Source organism: Aspergillus melleus (assembly GCF_016097325.1).
Source record: "Aspergillus melleus strain CBS 546.65 chromosome Unknown contig2, whole genome shotgun sequence".
Taxonomy (NCBI): domain Eukaryota; kingdom Fungi; phylum Ascomycota; class Eurotiomycetes; order Eurotiales; family Aspergillaceae; genus Aspergillus; species Aspergillus melleus.
Genome location: NW_025763371.1, coordinates 6,054,916 through 6,068,069, shown reverse-complemented (window position 1 = coordinate 6,068,069; position 13,154 = coordinate 6,054,916). Strand labels below are relative to the sequence as shown.

Sequence of the window (13,154 nt, the reverse complement as noted above, 5' to 3'; positions counted from 1 at the left end):
CTCCCTGCCTTTCCAGGTGCAATATGCTGCTTTTCATGTCGGCTCGATTGGCTTAGTTTAGCAATGGCTTCGAGTAAAGGTCTTGGTCCCGTATCACAGGTGTGATATACCTAGTAAACATGAAATAGGTATAGCATCGGGCTTCAACCGACCTATGGATGTATCAGCCGAATCATAGTATTTAGTAGTTGAAATCTCTCTGGGTAGTGTTAAGACCCATCCTCCTTTGCACGAGAAATTTGTGCCTAACCCCAACAATACTGCCGCTCTTAACCATCATGGTCTCTCCTCTTCGGCTCTAATCCTAGCTCTTCTGGGCTCGGCGAATGCTGCTACCATTGAGTTACAATTTGCCAACGGGGACTCCGCCACTGGTGAAACGGACCCTGGTGTGAGCAGCGGCTGTACCTATTGGGCCAATTCTATCGAGTCAACCGACACGTGTGCGGCGCTGGAAGAATACTTTCGCATCACAACGGCCCAATTAGTTTCCTGGGTAAGCAAGATGAGTTTGGTCTATGTACCTCAAACTGACAGTATCCCTAGAACCCTTCTCTTTCAGCTACCGATTGTACTTTGAACGAGGGATGGAGCTATTGTGTAGAAGCACCTGCAGTCAATCCCACCACTACCAAACAGACAACCACCACGACTAAAGCCACAACAACCACTTCCACCACCCTCAAAACGACAACCACTACAACCAAACCCGGGGGCCCATCCCCTACCCAGTCGGGCTTGATCTCCACGTGTAATTCTTATTACTACGTACAGAAAGATGATTCCTGCTGGGCGATTGTGAATTCTTACGGCAGCTTCACCTTGGATCGGTTCTACTCCTGGAACCCGTGAGTCAACATATGGGACACCACTTACTTCCATGATTCTGACGAGATGGCATGATGGGATAGTGCTGTCAAGAACGACTGCTCCGGGCTCCAAGCAGGCTATTATGTCTGCGTTGGAGTCACCGGATCCAAGACTACTACCACTTCGAAGACAACCACGACAGCACCGCCGACTACCACCACGGACCCTCACTCACCGCATCAAAGTGGCATTGCGTCGAATTGTACGTGTCTCTCCAGTACTTTGCATTCTTTAAACTCCAATACAGATCTCAGGCTAACATGGCGTCATGAATCCAGGTAACAATTTCCATTTCGTCCAAGCCGGCGACGAATGTGGCAAGATCGCCACTAAATACGGCATCACCCTTAGCAACTTCTACGCCTGGAACCCTGCTGTCGGATCAAGTTGCAGTAACCTTCAAGCAGGTTACTGGGTTTGTGTTGGCGTTCCCGGTACCGTTTCGCGTCTCTGTCCTCACTTCATCCCGTGCTGATATCGGCTTCCAGGTAAAACCACCACCACCACCACTAAGACCACTACAACCAAAAAGACCACGACAACTACAGGCACCGGGCCGTCTCCAACACAGTCCGGCATTTTTGCGGGCTGTTCAGACTACTATCAAGCCAAGGAAGGCGATAGTTGCTGGTCAATTGTAAACGAGAAATACACCTACCTGACGACGGCCAAGTTCTACAAATGGAACCCAGCCGTGGGATCGACCTGTAGCAATCTACAGGCGGGGTATTATTACTGCGTAGCGACAAAGGATGAGGCACCGATGCCAGACACGATCAAAACATGCAAATCATGGCATCTCGTGGCTAGTGGTGACACGTGTTGGTCAATTGAACAGAAGTACGGGATTACAGCGACGCAATTTGGGAAGTGGAATCCTTATGTAGGGTCGTCTTGTACGTCTTTGTGGCTAGGGTACTATGTCTGTGTTGGTGTTTGATACAATTGATTGATTTGTCCGGTTTCGTGGAAGTGTTGTTGCTGGAGGACACGGTGGGGATATATCACCATGATCTCAATGAATAATTCGGCTTATCTAAAGGATTCCTCCTCCCCAAATCCTTATCCAATTGCATGATACAAATACTGAATAGCAGATATTCAATGCGTCCGGATGGTTCAGTACCATAGCCCTCGCCCTTCCGCCTCGCTCTTCTAGTTCGAGTTGTTCTTAACCGTGGTTCCGCTGGAACTACTCGTTTTCCTCCATCCTAAATAATACCTTTCTCTGCCGTCCGATGATCCGCTCCAACTTGGACCCAACCGTGCAATGCATTTGTAGAAGCCTGGGAAAGATCGAAAACGTATCAGCCGGATTCAACCTCGCGATCGATTTGCTAATCGTGCTTCTAGCAATCCCGATATTCTGGACACTCCAGATAATTGGGAAGATAATACTCAGCGTTAGGGTTGCCCTTTTGTAAGTCACTCTGACGTCTGCTCGTCCTCGTCGTACGTTTCTTGACTATACCCCCGACATAGTACGGCAGGAATCAAGTTGGGCCGGATCTTATAGCCCAATATATATGGCCAAAGCAACATCACACATTGTGCGCTCCATCACTTCATTCCAAGGGCAGCGGATGTTATGTCGAGGATCATCGTATTCTGTGCTCCTACTCTAGGTCCTATCCCGCTCGGTGCCCTCACGCGAACATTCCTGGAACGAGCAATGAAAGGTTATGTGCAGTAGAATCTTCTCGTCGGATATGAGCAAATGAAACGCCACAGTCCGATATTTCACTGAGCCCGTATGATGAAGATGTGCAGCTCGATGGCAGCGAAGTTCTCGCGGTCACTCGCATCGAATGCCGGCCTGCGTACTGCGTCCAGAGCCCTGGCTCTGGCAAGGCCCTGGTGGTGCGAGGTTCTCTCTTTTGGAAGGCGATGGATCAACTCTTGGGGTGGTAATAGAGCGCCACAAAATGCGGGAGACCACAGGAGGGAAGTGGAAACGTACTATATGACAAGGGGGCGTTGACTTTAAACATTAGCCATTCTGGAGCATGGATATATCTTAAGTTGCATAATACCATCTGTGTTAAAAAAACCCGTGGCATGGAAAGAGCCGAATTCTGGGCAAACTAGCATGAGAAAGAACTGAAAAGAAAGACCGTATGAGAGTCTTGTCTAGATTCGCCTCTCCAACATCAACGCCAGTGAAATAGCTGTTCCTGCTTATCTCATGCCTTCTGTTTTTACATTCACTGTTTAGGTTTCCTGCCTATGAGTGGCTCGACTAGAAGTCTTCATTGCTGTAGCTATTTTATTCCATGCACATATCTAGCTCTACTCTGTCTGGTATTCCAAATCCTACTAGAATTAAGGGCACGTCAAGGTATAAACCCATGGCTCAATATGACTTTCGTCTCGCTTAGGTCAAGTCCCTATATTTGAGATCGGGGCAAAGTGATCGAAAGTCAGGGTGGCACCAAATCTAGGCTATGCTTGGTCAATTAACTGAGACCTAATATGGCAAGGACGAGGGACTGCTCCAAGTCACCTGTCATCTTCCCCTCCTTCGCCAGCTTCCTAGCCTTACCTTCTTTCCGCAACTCACCCAGCTCCTAAGCCTCGAGTCTCCATCCCCAATCTCTACTCTACAAGATGTTCGCGGCTAATTCCTTCTACATCAATTATGCAGGTGAGGTGAACTTCTGGAATTTCTCCATTGAATGTCAGACCTGTGGGCGTGTCTTTCGGACGCAGTATTCTTGTAACCAACACATGGATGCCAAAGATCATTGGGCCCCTGTCTACGAATGTAGGACCTGTTATAAGAATTTCTATTCCATCAATGCCTTGAACCAGCATATGGACGCCAAAAGCCATCGGGCTCCGGTCCATGAATGTGAGACATGTGACAGGGTCTTTGGTTCCCTCAATGCCGCCAACCAGCACATGCGAGATAAGTCTCATTTCAAAAACTACTGCCCTGCTTGCGATCGACACTTTACGAATGAGAACAATCTCAAAACGGTGAGATACGTCGATTACTAGAACTCCGCCCTTTACCATGATACTCACGCGGTCTCCATACTGACAATTGACGGTTCTATATCTAGCATCTGAACTCGAGTGTTCACCGTGGTCTCACCATGATCTGCCCGTTTTGCAAGCACAGCTTTACTTCTGCCAGCGGTGTCACCTCGCATCTTGAGAACGGATCCTGTCAAAACGCCCCGTCGCTTAACCGAGAAAAGGTTTACCGGATCGTGAACAGGAACGACCCAAGCGGATTTATCACGAAGAAGCAGATCGAATGGTATCCTGAAGACTCCGCTCAGTACTCTGCCACCAACCATGCCTTCAATGGTTCTTTTTGGCAATGCTATATCTGCCATGGGGAGTTCTTCACCGTGCATGGTCTTAACCAGCATCTAAACTCTCCAGTCCACAAGCAGAATCTCTACCAGTGTCCAAATAAAGGCAATTGTGGCAAGGAGTTTGTCACCCTGGCTGCTCTCCTCAATCATCTGGAGAGCGAAAGCTGTCGCTTGGTGAGGTTCGAAGCAATGAATCAGTGCGTCAACGATGTCGTTCAGATGGGATCGTTTCTTACTTCCTGATCTTTGTCGCTTCTGCTGTTCAGGACGGTGTCACTGGACATGTTTGCAATGTTTACCTTATTCGATGATTACTTGTTTCCCTTCTTTTCGTTCTACTGAGCAGATGGGTGTTGCGGTCGGGTCTGTCGGACGTGTGTGGTGACGGATGTACCTTCTAGGTGAAGCTTTGCAGATGTTGCTTGTACTTAGTGGCTGTGTTGCCCCTGTCTTATGTCTGACAAGTCATCAATCAACAAGGCTGGGTTTCATGGCGAGAAGATTTCCAAATGAAGTTTCTCTCAGGAACCAATGGCAGTACATTGTTTGACAAACCTCTCCGCCACGAAAATCCTTGCAGGAGAATTGACCGATCAGGCCGAATTAATAATTGATCTATCATCTGTACGAAAAGAACCGAGGTCCTCGATCTATGTCTATGACTATATTACCACGTCGTCGAAGTCCATCCAAATAATCAAACCTCTATCCCCGCCTTCCGTCGATCCGTCTACTTCGCCTCCGTCTTCTTTTCCTTCCAGACCAGCCATCCCAGTCCAATCACGAACTTGAACCCAGCTGCCATCCACAGCGCCGACTGCATTCCACCGCTACTTTTACTCAGCCACCCGCCTACGATCGCTCCAACCAGCAGCGCGACAACGCCGCCCACGCGACGGTTCCGCTTGGGATTCGTCGTCGGCACCTGCGCCAGTTTCGGATCCGACGCCACGTCGAAGTATACGCTTGTCAACACGACGGTGGGAATTTCATTATACCCCAGAGACCGACTGGAGGTGATGGATCCGGCGGACTGGAACGCCAGCAGCGCAATGGGAATCAGCTCCAGGAACAGCGGGCCTCCGGTCAGGGTCATATCATCCGAGGTGTGAGGGATCAGGTCGGCTTCGATCAGGGCGACGGCGATCACGATCAAGATGGTTTGCGCCAGGAACGACAGGAACAGGGTGCCGCGGCGGAGGGCGCCGACGCGACGGGTGATGTTGGAGAAGACGAATGCGCCAATGAAGAAGGCCGCAATGGAGACGAGCGATTTCAACCAGCCCCACGGCTTGTTGCTGGGTTGGCCAGATGCGCCAAGGCCAAGGAAAATGGTGTTTCCTGGCGTTGGTTGGTGTCTGTTAGTTTGGGGTTTCTTGGGGTTTCTCGGCCGATTTGAGGGGGGAAAGTTGGAGAAGGGGAGCCACGAACCGGTTTGCATGGCCAAGAAACAGGACCAGGCATTGTAGGCACTGCTGTCGCAGAGACCGGTGACCAGACACAGCAGGATACAGATGAGGTCGGCGTGCTTGGGGTCAACGGATTGCTTCCATCGCTGGGTCAGCGACGACGATTGCGCCGGCTGCGCTTCCAGGTCGCGGGGCCCGTCGCTGGTTTTGTTTTCCGCCATTGTCTGACACGAGAGGGTCCCAGGTATGAGGAAAAGAGAGTGAAGGGCCTGGGATAGGGGAAAGGAGTGGACGGCCAAGCCCAAATGGAGGAGATGGGAAGAGGGAAAGAGTGACTTTTAATTCGGGAGGGCAGAAAATTTGCGGTCGGAGTCATCCGTATCTTTTCGCCGGAGCGTCTCCGATGGCGTGCGTTAGTGAGTCTTCAACCATCCCCCTCAATCAATTGCTTCTGCGATCGTCCATCACTGCATCCAGTTCTCTCCCAATGATAATAGCTGCTGCCTGATTGCGACATCGGGCTCGCTCCATTTGATTTGTCTCGGCGAGCCACTAACTGCTTGCCAGAATCCACCGCTGCGACTCGGTTGTTTGCCAGTGGATCAGGCCCACGCCCCGCACGGATAGGGCTGAGAAATTCCTCATTATGGGCTGATATTATTGATGGAGCATTGACGGGAATAATGGGAAGCCATGCAATAAACATGCACGATGGAGTGCAGGTGGAAAGGGAAAAAATGCCTGACCTCGCTGTCAGCCTCGGCATTGCCAAAGCATACAGGAAGATTGGTTTTTCCATTCTATCGAAATGTCTCCATTCAGACAGAATCCCGGGCCGCTGATGACACAATCAGAACATAATCATTAATGAGCATATTGAGCCTATTGAGCAGAACACGTCGACCCTGACGGACTCCCTCATCCTCATTGAACGAGCGACAGTCATGACCTCACGCTTTTACCAGCAAGCAATCAGCTTCTTTGTCCTCGAGTCTCGACTCGTCCAGTGACTCCGTCCCGACGCGGGAATGGCGATGGATGTCATCGTCATAATCGTATCATCAACGCCACCCATTGCCATATAAGTAAGCCCCGCAACTTCGCACAATTCTCTTGTTTTTCCCCAGATATGACTCGAATACTGCTACATCACATACGAATCTGAATCAATCCATAGCTTGCTGGTACGTGTCTCGGAAAAAGGTGCCTTCAAAGTACCTCAGAAGCTGCTGGCAAGTAGCTTGCTGGGCGTGCAGACAAGGTCTAACCAATCAACAGTAACAACGCCAACATGCCTACTATGCCGACCTCCAAGTTGGAAAACGTGTTCCGCAACATGACCGGGGCTCAACAAGATGAGCAAAAACAAAACAGCTCCTCTGTCAATCCCGCATGGAACACTGAGGAATTGCTTGAGACTACGCTGGATAAGAATGGGAATCCTGTCCCCGATCGCTATGCATACACCGACGGCGAGAGGATGTCCTCTAAAGGCCCTCATCAACAGCCCGAGGCTGATGCCTATGAAGCTGCCACCGAAGACTTTGACTAAATACTGCATCGCAGCTGATACTGTCGCCTGAGAAGGCCAGGCAAATTACGAATATGCTGACACGCATGATTTGAAAATTGAAATGAAACGAAATGAAGTGATATGATGTTGTATGTTTAAAACATATAGTTAATATGCCGACATCCCAATGGAATTGAGTTCACCGGCACCACGAGAACAACTTACGTAAATTATGCACCCGGGAGAATTATTGTTATCCGTAGAACAATGGCATCTGTCGAGCACTAGAAAACGCAATGAATCATCTAGACCTGGGCCAAGTGCCCAAGGCCTGACCGACAGATGATGGCCAGCTGGAAACCTGGCGAATTGCTATGGCAACCGGTCCAGCTCGACCGTCGCTGCCTCAGGCCGCCAACACTCCGAATCGGGCAAAAACCAAACTGATGCAAAGTGGAATGCAGTGCATTAATTCTTATTCTCGTCCTTATCCTCTCCACGTCTTTCCTGTCTCTCTCCCGCGCTCCAGATTCCACTCTGTCTCTGGTCCTTGCGTTGTGTTCACTGCATGTTTCTCTCTTTGATCCTCCATCGCAGCAGTCTCTCTGGCATATCTCCCCGACACACTCCCTTGTTGGAAATACCGACCGGTCCCCTAATCCATGTGTTCGCCTGCACGTCGTGGCCCTGGAACATAAAATCCTGGCTTGTCGCTGTCGCTGTCGCTGCTTTCTCCGGAGAAAACAAACGGGAAGCAAGTAACCTCGCAGGAGCGACCATCCGACACCCTCGTCTCGTCTCGTCTCACCTTTGTGCCTCGGCCCTTTCCCAGCAGCAAATAACCTCCAAGCGACCTTCCTAGCTATCCATCTACTTCCTGCGGCGCCTGTCCTCCCCCCATTCTCGCCATCCATCGGTGGTACGAGCCTGTATGTACCATTACCTTCTAAATCGCCAACGAGACCTCGTCACTCAGTTTGAACAGTTGTTGAGGCATTCCTGTCAGGACATGGCCTTGGATCCCCGTTTCTACAACCACCTTGGCCATGGCACCGGCCCCAGCTCGCAGTCCTCGATCACGTCTGCAGGCTCCGCCATCACCGGGATAACCAGTCCGTCCATTCGCTCCACCAATGCCTCTTCTGCTGCTCTGCGGTCCACCGCATCTAGCCCTTCCCTGCGCGCCAAACAGGGCGTCGTCATGTCGCCGAGTCGCATGGAGGGGGTGGCTAGTCCGTCGCCTGGAGGGAATGTGCGCGTGGTGGTGCGGGTGCGGAATTTCTTGCCTAGAGGTATGTGCTTATCGTCTGGGAGGTTGAATTGGATGGAAACGTGCAGGAGGTGAATGTTGAACTCACATGTGGCTATGATGTATAGAGATCGACCGCAATGCCGAGTGTCTGATCACCATGGACCCGAATACGCAAATGACCAAGCTAAGAGCGCCGCGCATCAACCCGCAAGACGAAGGGAAGCCGAAATCACAGGCCCGAGGGAAGATCTTGGAGGACAAGTCGTTCATATTCGACAACTCGTTTTGGTCGCATGACAAAGATGACGAGCACTACGCCTATCAGGAGGATGTGTACAATTGCCTCGGAGAGGAGTTTCTCGACCACAATTTCGAAGGATACCACACGTGCATTTTTGCCTACGGTCAAACCGGTTCCGGAAAGAGTTACACGATGATGGGGACCCCAGATCAACCCGGGCTCATCCCGCGGACCTGCGAGGATCTGTTCCAGCGCATTGAGGGCGCACAAACCGCCGATATGAGTTTCAACGTCCGCGTGTCCTACTTCGAGGTTTACAATGAGCATGTGCGCGACCTGCTAGTCCCCCGAACGGACCCTCCGCATTATCTTCGCATTCGCGAGTCGCCGTCTGAGGGGCCCTACATCAAAGATCTTACCGAAGTGTCGGTGCGCAACTTTACAGAACTCATGAAATTCATGCGCAAGGGAGACGTTTCGCGGACTGTTGCAAGCACCAAGATGAACGACACTTCCTCGCGTTCCCACGCCGTCTTTACGATCACTCTGAAGCAGATCCACCACGACCTGTCCACCGACGAAACCACCGAGCGTACAGCGCGTATTCGTCTCGTTGATCTGGCGGGTTCTGAACGAGCCAAGTCCACCGAAGCCACCGGCCAGCGGCTGCGCGAGGGGTCCAACATTAACAAATCACTGACGACACTAGGCCGAGTCATCGCAGCGCTGGCGGATCCCAAAGCCGGCCGACAGGGCAAACGTAAAGGCAAAGATGTGGTGCCCTATCGAGACTCTATACTCACCTGGTTACTGAAAGATAGCTTGGGAGGTAACTCGAAAACGGCCATGATTGCTTGTATCTCGCCGTCAGATTACGAGGAAACCCTATCGACCCTGCGGTATGCAGACCAAGCCAAGCACATCCGCACGCGGGCTCGAGTAAACCAGGATCATCTCTCTGCGGCGGAACGAGATAAACAGATCGCAGAAATGGCCGAGACGATTCGCACACTTCAACTCAGTGTCAGCCTTGCCACAGCAAACAAACGGGAGACTGATATGCAGAATGAGAAGCTTGAAGATTACCAGCAGAAGGTGGAGAAACTCCAGCGAATGATGGAAGAGACGAAGATGGTCAGTGAGTGCAAGATTAAACAACTACAGACTGAGAACGAAGCGCTCCGCAACCATCTTAAACTCGCACTCGATAGTTTAAAGAACCCAATTCCTCCGGTGACCCTCGAGAAACGCAGCACCAGTTTAAGCACTGTAAGCGAAAACGACAGCTGCTTGTCCGCTCGAGATAAGGAGAATCGTCCCGGATCACCTACATCAGACGTTGAAACCGAGCCAGATCTTGTCTGGGAAGATGACGAGGATACCATCCGTATCAATGACAATCACCTCGAAGCCCAAGACATGCAATCTCATATGGAAGATCTCCTCATGGACCTCAGTCTTTTCAAACGCAAGTTGGCGTCCGACCATGAACGCTTCCGAGCAGTCCAGGGACATCCAAGTCGCAAACGCCGACGAGCTCTAGGAGACATCTACCAATAACCGATAGGTCTGGTTTGGGCTGCACATTGGGCGGCTTTTTGTTTGTTTGGGCTTACGGCGCACTGCGATCGGAGTTTGTTCTCATTGGTTCTTGTAGATGGACAGCGGATGGAGAGGCCCTGATACCCTGACCTTTTTTCCCTGGAGATTAGAGGCTGTCTATTACCTTGGGAGGTTATTTCTTGTCTGCCTTCTTTTTCTCTTTCTCGAGTCTTTTGTCTTTTTGATTCTTGCCTCCTTTTTTTTTTCGATTCTTGTGACTTTTTTTTGGCCTGACGAAATGACGAGATGAATGTATGCCATAATTTGATGCCGGCATGACAGACTAATCACGATGCAATTGATGATGATTCCTTCCATCCGTGTTCTAGCGAGTACCGTAGAAGCCTGCCTGCGCGTGTTCAGGCATCCTGTTTGTCCTGCATGCTAACCCACTTCCGAATCGGGCCATGTTCATGCATAATTACATAAGCGCATTATTCACCGCCTGAGGCAGAAAAAAGTCGCCCGATGCAGTAATTTCCCATTATTACTCATTCATTGAATTGTGCCCCTCCGATTCTCTCTCTCTTCGAACCTCGCCAATTCCCCTCGCCCTTCTCGCATTCGTCTCGACCCATGCAATCCACCATGGCGAACCCTGTCGAGTCTACGCAATCCGCGTCCCTGGAAACTTCTACACCCGCCCCTTCTACGCCGTCGCAATCCGTCCCAGAAATGCAGACCCAGCAGCAGCCCTCGCAGCCCTCACAACCGCAGTCCACCGAACCCGCCTCGAAACCCACCCCCGCGAAGCAGCCCAAACAACCTAAACAACAAGCCAAGGCCGACGCTGGTGCCGGTGCCCCGGCCGACGGAGCCGACGCGAAGCTCACGCCCGCCGAGCTGAAAAAGAAAGCCAAGGCGGAGAAAACGGCGCGGCGCGCTCGCGAGAGACTCGAGCGAGAGGCTGCTGGCGGCGGCGCTGCCCCTGCCGGACCGGGCACGCCGTCCAAGAAGGGCGGTGCGGGTGGTGCTGGGGGGGCTGGAGGAGGAGGAGCTGGGGGCGCCGGAGCGAAGGATGCGTCTGCTGGGGCGGGCGCGTCGCAGAAAGGTCAGCGGCATCGGAGAGGCTCTGCGCATGGCGGAGCACCCGTGGAGGCGAAGAAGAAGCAGGAGGATAAGAGCGTGGCGGTGTTTGGACATTTGTATGGGCAGCCCAGGAGGACAACTATTGCGGGGGCTGGCAAAGAGGTGCATCCGGCTGTTTTGGCGCTGGGACTGCAAATGAGGGATTATGTGGTTTGTGGGAGTAGTGCTCGGTGTGTGGCTACGTTGTTGGCGTTCAAGAGAGTATGTTTTCTTTGCTTTTCTCTCTTTGTTGGTTGGAGGGGGTGTTCCTGTTGTCTGGGGAGCGTTCATGCTGATCCGCGTTTAGGTTATCGAGGTTTACACTACCCCTCTGGGTACTTCGCTGCCTCGCCACTTGACCACCCACCTGTCTCATCAGATCACCTACCTTTCGACATGTCGACCGCTCTCGATCAGTCAGGGCAATGCCATTCGGGCTCTTAAGCTGGCCATCTCGTCCATTGACCCGTCCATGCCAGAGGCTAGCGCCAAGGCGTCGCTCAGCGATTTCATCGACAGCTTTATCCGGGAAAAAATCACGGTGGCCGACCAGGTCATTGCGGGAAGCGCTGCGCAGAAGATCCAGGATGGCGATGTGATTGTCACGTTTGCGGGCAGCTCGATTGTCAAGCAGACGCTTCTCACCGCGCACAAGCAGGGCAAGAAGTTCCGCGTATCCATCATCGACTCTCGTCCCCTGTTCGAGGGCAAGAACATGGCGCGCACGCTCGCCAACGCCGGTCTGGAAGTGCAGTACTCGCTGGTGAATGGCATCAGTCACGCGATCAAGGATGCTACTCGTGTTTTCCTCGGCGCTCACGCCATGACCAGTAACGGACGGTTGTACTCGCGAGTCGGCACGGCGCTGGTCGCCATGTCGGCCAAGGAGCGTGCCGGCGGCGTTGAAGTCCCCGTGATCGTGTGCTGCGAGACCGTCAAGTTCACCGACCGCGTTGCGCTGGACAGCATCGTCGTCAACGAGATTGCCGATGCCGACGAGATGGTTCCCCACCCCCCTGCGCATCAATTCACCGATCTACCAGACCCTGCCGCCGAAGCCGCCGCACAAGCAGAGACCACGAAGAAGGGCAGCAAGGCGGCTGCTCCCAGTCCCGAACCCGCCAACATTCCTAAGAACAGCGATTCCCCTCTGGCGAGCTGGAAAGACACCGCGAACCTGCAGCTGCTCAACATCATGTACGATGTCACCCCCGCCGAATACGTGGACATGGTGGTTACGGAGATGGGCAGCTTGCCGCCTAGTGCCGTGCCTATTGTGCATCGGATGAGTACGAATCTGTGAGAGGCTTGATTTGATTTCTTCTTTTTTACCCATTTTCTCTCTAGCTGGAATGAATCTGTGGTCTCTTTATTTTCGTTGTTTTTAATCTCGGGCTTGAGGATGATATGGAATGGAACGGCATTGATTCTTGGAGGATTTGATCTGGTGTATTGACTAAATGGTGTACTGGTATAGGTAGGCAGCATTAGAGTAAAAGTTTCATACCTTCTTACAACTTGTGTGGTCACTATGCAGCATTTGTTTCTAGGCATGGGCCTTTTACGAGGAATCTCACCGCCCGCAAGACTCCTAGGCGGTCAGTCATCTTGAGATATCCTGTGAGACTCTGACCGCCCACGCTAAGCTGACCGCCCAGATCCTCGCGGGGAAGAATTCTCAGGCAATCTGCGCTTTTATACACCACAGACGCGTACTAGGTTTGATTACAGAAAGACTGATATACTCCTATCCACTCGTAGAGATTTCTGCCATCTTTCGGCTAGGAAAGGGTACTAGCGAAGCCTCCAGGCGCCGGTACCTCACTAAAATAAACGCTAGTTTGTGCCGGCAATATTTCCAGCCAGTCACGTG

The 13,154-nt window shown here is 51.9% G+C and overlaps 6 protein-coding genes across 7 annotated transcripts; 5 read left to right on the top strand and 1 right to left on the bottom strand.

Moving 5' to 3' along the window:
* Window positions 1–63: 63 nt before the first annotated feature.
* LDX57_004957 (uncharacterized protein) lies at window positions 64–1,810 on the top strand (the record flags this gene model as incomplete). Its single annotated transcript, XM_046086637.1, has 6 exons — window positions 64–99; window positions 215–496; window positions 547–848; window positions 912–1,072; window positions 1,149–1,304; window positions 1,359–1,810. The coding sequence occupies 6 exons, from the start codon at window positions 64–66 to the stop codon at window positions 1,808–1,810; spliced, it is 1,389 nt and encodes a 462-aa protein (XP_045942602.1).
* A 2,158-nt stretch (window positions 1,811–3,968) lies between these two features.
* LDX57_004956 (uncharacterized protein) lies at window positions 3,969–4,439 on the top strand (the record flags this gene model as incomplete). Its single annotated transcript, XM_046086636.1, has 1 exon — window positions 3,969–4,439. The coding sequence occupies one exon, from the start codon at window positions 3,969–3,971 to the stop codon at window positions 4,437–4,439; it is 471 nt and encodes a 156-aa protein (XP_045942601.1).
* A 487-nt stretch (window positions 4,440–4,926) lies between these two features.
* Window positions 4,927–5,826, bottom strand: LDX57_004955 (YoaK family protein; the record flags this gene model as incomplete). Its single annotated transcript, XM_046086635.1, has 2 exons — window positions 4,927–5,537; window positions 5,628–5,826. The coding sequence occupies 2 exons, from the start codon at window positions 5,824–5,826 to the stop codon at window positions 4,927–4,929; spliced, it is 810 nt and encodes a 269-aa protein (XP_045942600.1).
* A 1,070-nt stretch (window positions 5,827–6,896) lies between these two features.
* On the top strand, window positions 6,897–7,157 carry LDX57_004954 (uncharacterized protein; the record flags this gene model as incomplete). Its single annotated transcript, XM_046086634.1, has 1 exon — window positions 6,897–7,157. The coding sequence occupies one exon, from the start codon at window positions 6,897–6,899 to the stop codon at window positions 7,155–7,157; it is 261 nt and encodes an 86-aa protein (XP_045942599.1).
* Window positions 7,158–7,507: 350 nt separating this feature from the next.
* On the top strand, window positions 7,508–10,743 carry LDX57_004953. Of its 2 annotated transcripts, XM_046086633.1 has the most exons (3): window positions 7,508–8,047; window positions 8,104–8,410; window positions 8,496–10,743. In XM_046086633.1, exons 2-3 carry the CDS (start codon window positions 8,128–8,130, stop codon window positions 10,169–10,171), a joined length of 1,959 nt encoding a protein of 652 aa, XP_045942598.1. In that variant the 5' UTR covers window positions 7,508–8,047; window positions 8,104–8,127; the 3' UTR covers window positions 10,172–10,743. The 2 variants fall into 2 exon arrangements, with proteins under 2 accessions (XP_045942598.1, XP_045942597.1); XM_046086632.1 differs by having other exon boundaries at window positions 7,508–8,410.
* On the top strand, window positions 10,725–12,584 carry LDX57_004952 (translation initiation factor eIF2B subunit delta; the record flags this gene model as incomplete). The annotated part of the gene is made up of 2 exons (XM_046086631.1): window positions 10,725–11,503; window positions 11,589–12,584. The coding sequence occupies exons 1-2, from the start codon at window positions 10,790–10,792 to the stop codon at window positions 12,582–12,584; spliced, it is 1,710 nt and encodes a 569-aa protein (XP_045942596.1). The 5' UTR covers window positions 10,725–10,789.
* Window positions 12,585–13,154: the final 570 nt, after the last annotated feature.